The sequence below is a fragment of the Adiantum capillus-veneris genome, chromosome 18, assembly GCF_014529385.1.
Source record: "Adiantum capillus-veneris isolate H3 chromosome 18, ASM1452938v2, whole genome shotgun sequence".
Taxonomy (NCBI): domain Eukaryota; kingdom Viridiplantae; phylum Streptophyta; class Polypodiopsida; order Polypodiales; family Pteridaceae; genus Adiantum; species Adiantum capillus-veneris.
Window position 1 is genome coordinate 137848786 of NC_140948.1, and position 4998 is coordinate 137853783.

Sequence of the window (4998 nt, forward strand, 5' to 3'; positions counted from 1 at the left end):
TGGCTATGTACACTACCTCTCCTTTGTGTGTGCCAACTCTGCTAATCTAATATGTGCTGCAATGCACCTCCACTATTTGCAAATGAGTATCGTCAATGCAGCCAACTCCAGGCAAGAGATGGGGTAAGTGCAGGCTTGTCTTGCTCCCTTTCTTCGGTTGTCATCACTTGTTGAGTGTGCTTTGAAGCTATAGTCTGTAGAGATTGACAAGCAGATTCTTTAGACACTTGAGTGCTAGTGGCCTAAGATTTGTAATGTTCAATGGTCAAATATGCTGAGCACGACATGCATTCTCAAAGGACACGAACCAGAGGCATACAAAGAGAGCACGAGAGAGAGAGAGAGAGAGAGAGAGGGAGGGAGGTCCTCGGTGCCTGGTTTCCTTTTAGCCGCCCTTTTAGTCCACTCCTTAGAGATGGGCTTGTAATGCAATGAGCTTGCAGCCAAGTGGAAAAATTTGTTGGGAATCTTTACCATTGATTGTATAAGACCATTCTCAAGAATATTGAAGGAGAAGCATGCCACTTGGCACCTTGTCATTGGCCAAATAGTAGGTAAACGTTAAAAAAAAATTGGAAGGAGAAGCATGCCACTTGGCACCTTGTCATTGGCCAAACAGTAGGCAAATGTTTTAAAAAAAAGGAAGCGAAAGTGTTCTAGCATTCAAATCCACATGCAAAGGATGGAGGTTCTGGCTACCGAAGCTGTTGCTGTTAGGTGTTCAAGAAAAATCAGCCGCACAGGTAGCAAAAGCGCTGCAACCTTGACTACGTGCTTTGCCTTATCCGGCTCTGCAGTCCAATAATTGTTGCCTCCCTTCACTCTTTGGCAGACCCGCAGGGTTTCTGCAGAAGCGATGCTCTCATGTTGTATTCAAACTGCGGAGTTTCATTCGTCAGCAGTGCCAAGCAAGCGAAATTTTTGAGGATGAGGGGAATCAGCCGCAGAGGGAATCATGGAAAGCCAAGTTTATAGCAGAAGTGTTGCAACCTGAATCACACACTCCACCTTATTCAACTCTGTAGTCCAATAATCATTGCCTCCCTTCACTCTCTGGCAGACCCGCAGGGTTTCTGCAAAAGCGATGCTCTCACGCTGTGCTCAAACTACGAAGTTTCATTAGTCAGCAATGCAAGCAAGTGAGATTTCTAAGGATAAGGGGGATCTCATTCATCGTCTTCCTAGTACCAGCATGGATGATGTCAATGAGATGAAGGCTTTACTCAACACCATCAATCAGAACCTAACGATGCTAGAGACTAGAAGCAAAGCTCATCCACAGATGCTAAGTTTGAGACTAGCACCAGTGTGTTTCACAACCTGAGAGCAAGCTAGAGACCTGAATATCATGTCTGCTCAAAGGTGTAGGAACTTGCACAAGACTTCTACTCGCCTTCTTCTCTATTTATGGTGAATGCACTCAAGGTACTTGGCCCTTTTCAGAATGTAGTATGCTGGAATGCACTGATTGCAAGGCATGTACAACATGGGCGTGGAGAGGTTGTACATGCAACGTATGCAACATGCAGATCTTTCTCCATATGAAGTGACATTTGCTGGTGTTATAAAAGCATGCACCATCATTTGAGCATTGGCCAGAGGCAAAGAATTTCATGCTGAGGTTGCAAGAAAAGGTTTGCTTTGAGGTGACATTGTGCTTGGAAATACATTGGTGGACATGTATGCAAAGTGTGGTGTTCTGACATTGGCACAACAAGTCTGCAATCAGCTTTCTCATCAGAATGTGATTTCATGGGCAGCTATAATAGGAGGATTATGTCAGTATAATGATGTTGAAAAAGTACTTTTTTGTTATGAGAGGGTGCAACATGAGAGTCATTGTCCAGATAGGGTAACTCTGCTTTACATTTTGCAAGCTTGTGGAAACATAGGGGCAGCTGACAAGGGCAAAGAAATACATGTTGTGACGTGTATGCATTACTTGATATGTATGCCAAGTGTGGTGAACTCTCCAAGGCACAACAGGTCTTGAATGAGCTTCCAAGTAGAGATGTAACTACTTTGGAATGCTCTGTAGGCTATCGCAAACATGGCCATGTTCTCCACTATTTTGCATGAATGACATGTGAGGGCTTTTCTCCCAATGTAGTTACCTTTGTTGGTGCTCTGAAAGCATGTTGTGGAACAGGGAAATTAGAAAATGGGCTAGAAATTCATGCGGAAATTGTTTGAAAGGGTTTGTTAGCAGTCTCTTGGACTGCACTCATTGTGGGATATTGTCAATCTGGGCATGAAAGTATGTGGCAGTAAAGGAGCATCTGAGTGGGGTGAGAAGATACATCATCATGATCTTGTTGGAGTTGAGGAGATGCTGGGAAAAGATAGTATGCTTGGTACTGTGTTGGTGGATATGTATGCCAGATTTGGTGCCTTAAGGAAGGCTAAGCAAGTGTTTGGAGGAGCTTCCATGTCAAAAATGATGGCTGGTTACCTATCAAGAGCATGTGCAGTCCCTGTTCAAGAGGGTACAAATGCATCAAAAGAGTATGTTCGTGCGTATGATTGTCTATGCGTGCATGCCCAAAATTATATGTGTGTTTTTTATTTTAAATGCAAAATTACTAGAAGCTGCTATTGTTGATTTAGGGTTAAACGGATGCATATTGGGTGGTTCAAAAAGAGCTAAGACCAAAGAGATTTCCATATCAAGTTAGCTCAGCATAGCTAGATGATGGAGAGTGCACTTTCAAAACTAGTGGGCAGGATGCACATGAAGAAGCAGAGAAGGTGGAATCAAAATTTCTTCTTTGGCAGCATCGTTCATCCAAATTTAGACAATGATCTTACCGATGGCAACACTGTTGTAGTAGCATTGAGTGCTTGCATTAAACATAATGATCTTCACACACGACACAAGGTGCATGTTGACATTGTTACAAAAAGCTTGTTTGAAACAAACATGTTTGTCGGCAACAACTTAGTCAATGTGTATGTCAAATTTAGAGTGTTTCAGGGGCACAAAAAGTGTTTGAAGAGGTTTATAATTGATATGTTGTCTCATGGAATGGGCTTATCGTTGGATATGTTCAACATGAGTGTGGCTATATGGCACTCCATTGTTTGGAGAAAATGCAACTAGATGACATTTCCCCTAACAGAGCCACCTTTCTTTCTATCTTGAAAGCATGTATCAGCCTAAGGAGAGCAGAAAATGGCCAAGAAGTACATGCTATGATTGTCAAAGACGGGTCGTTGGAGGAAAATCTTCGAGTTGCAAATGCCCTAATAGACATGTATGCAAAGTGTGATATGTTGAAAAGGGCAGAGAGGATATTTGGTTTACACTGATAGTTCACATGGAATTCTCTTATCAATTCTTATGCTCACCATAAGCTTGGGAAGGAGGCTCTCTCTAGTTCCAAAGTGATGCAAGATCAAGTTATTCTTCCAGATGACATTACATTTGTTTTTGTGTTGAGCGCTTGTGGTTGTATAGGAGCTCCATCTGCAGGGGAAAAGAAACACACTCTGGTTGGTGCCAAGGGGTCCCTCGAAAGTAACATTGCTATTGCTACTGTGTTGATAGATATGTATGCCAAAAGTGGCATGCTTGTAAGAGCTTAGGAGGTGTTTTAAAAACTTGTCAATAGGGTTATGGTTTTACAAAATGCATTGATTGCAGGATACATCCAACAAGAACGCTTTGATATGGCATTTTTTTGCTACTCACAAATGCAACTGAATGGTTTTTTTGTAGATAGATTCACCTTCATTTGCATCTTGGGTGCTTCCCAGCAGCTCGCACCTGTTGGATATGACATCAAGAAGCTACAAATCATGTTGACCACGGTGGATAACGTGGTGTCTGTTGACAATGTATTGAGGACTACGTGACCGCCGAGCCAAGGAACAAGTTCATCCAAAGCTGTGATATTGTTGTCTTCAACAAGGTTTAAGTTGTGAATGTGGAGTTTTGTTGTTTTGTTGATGAGTTCAATAGCGGCTCTCCATTCACCTTGTTGGTGAGGTTGGGCCTCCGGTACAATGTGGGTTGTTGTCATAAGCCTTTCATCCCCAAGGATGTTTGTTAGTTATATTTTTGTTTCTGCTTGTATATCTTGAAGTATCTAACAGAGACAAGACCTTTTTATATGGAATGTGATCCTTATGTCACGAGAGTATTGTGTGCATTCGCCAGCCACATATTAATGTTCCTCATTGAACACTCTCAATGCTTGGAAGGGAGAGGATTGATTTCTGGTTACATATTTTGAAATGTCTTTGAAGTAGACATCTGGTAGATCCGACCGTGACATGGTCGTTTTCCAAGTATTTGCAAGCTGTCCAATATACATTGTCATTTGTGTAGACAATGTGACCGCATGAGCATCACATGTGTGGAGGAGGTCTTCCAATTGAGTGATCTCATGTCTTCGGTGATTTTCTGTGAAAGAGTGTTGTTGGAATGGGCTTCGGGCTCACTCATGAGAAGGGTTGGTTAGCACAACAGTGGACGGCCCCATCGATGATGGTTGGAGCTCGAGCCTTCAGCTTTGGAATGCAAAATCCTAGATCCAAAAACGTTCTCCGGTCTGTTTCTAGCTTGTGATTGCTAGAGGCTGAATATGTGGACTTTTATGCATACTTAAGCAATAAGTGTATCCTTTGATATACTCAGATGTACAACATAAGAAGTTCAATGAATGTATCTTTGTTGGTAGTGTCCTAGTTTGTGCATGTGGAAAGTGTGGTAAAGTTTTAAAAGTAGAAAGTGTAATTTTTGGATTGCAGGATGTTGACATTATTGTTATTTTGGAGCAATTGCATGCTACTAGGGCTACAACAAAAGAAATGGAAACAAGAATGCAAAAGTTGCAAGTCCTGGTGGGCCAAACCATAATAATATCTTGCCTTGCAATGCTTTCTTCCACAACCACTAGAATATCACTAATGAGAACCGACTCAAAGGTAATGTTTCTTTCTTACCGATACATTATTTCTAACCAGTGCCTCCAACACTGGAGGAGAAGCATACTT

The 4998-nt window shown here is 42.0% G+C and overlaps 1 protein-coding gene across 1 annotated transcript; it reads left to right on the plus strand.

Annotated features, from left to right (window-relative positions):
* Positions 1–682: 682 nt before the first annotated feature.
* On the plus strand, positions 683–4134 carry LOC147436502 (uncharacterized). The gene is made up of 2 exons (XM_086489373.1): positions 683–743; positions 833–4134. The coding sequence occupies exons 1-2, from the start codon at positions 683–685 to the stop codon at positions 973–975; spliced, it is 204 nt and encodes a 67-aa protein (XP_086345499.1). The 3' UTR covers positions 976–4134.
* The last annotated feature ends 864 nt before the right edge of the window (positions 4135–4998 follow it).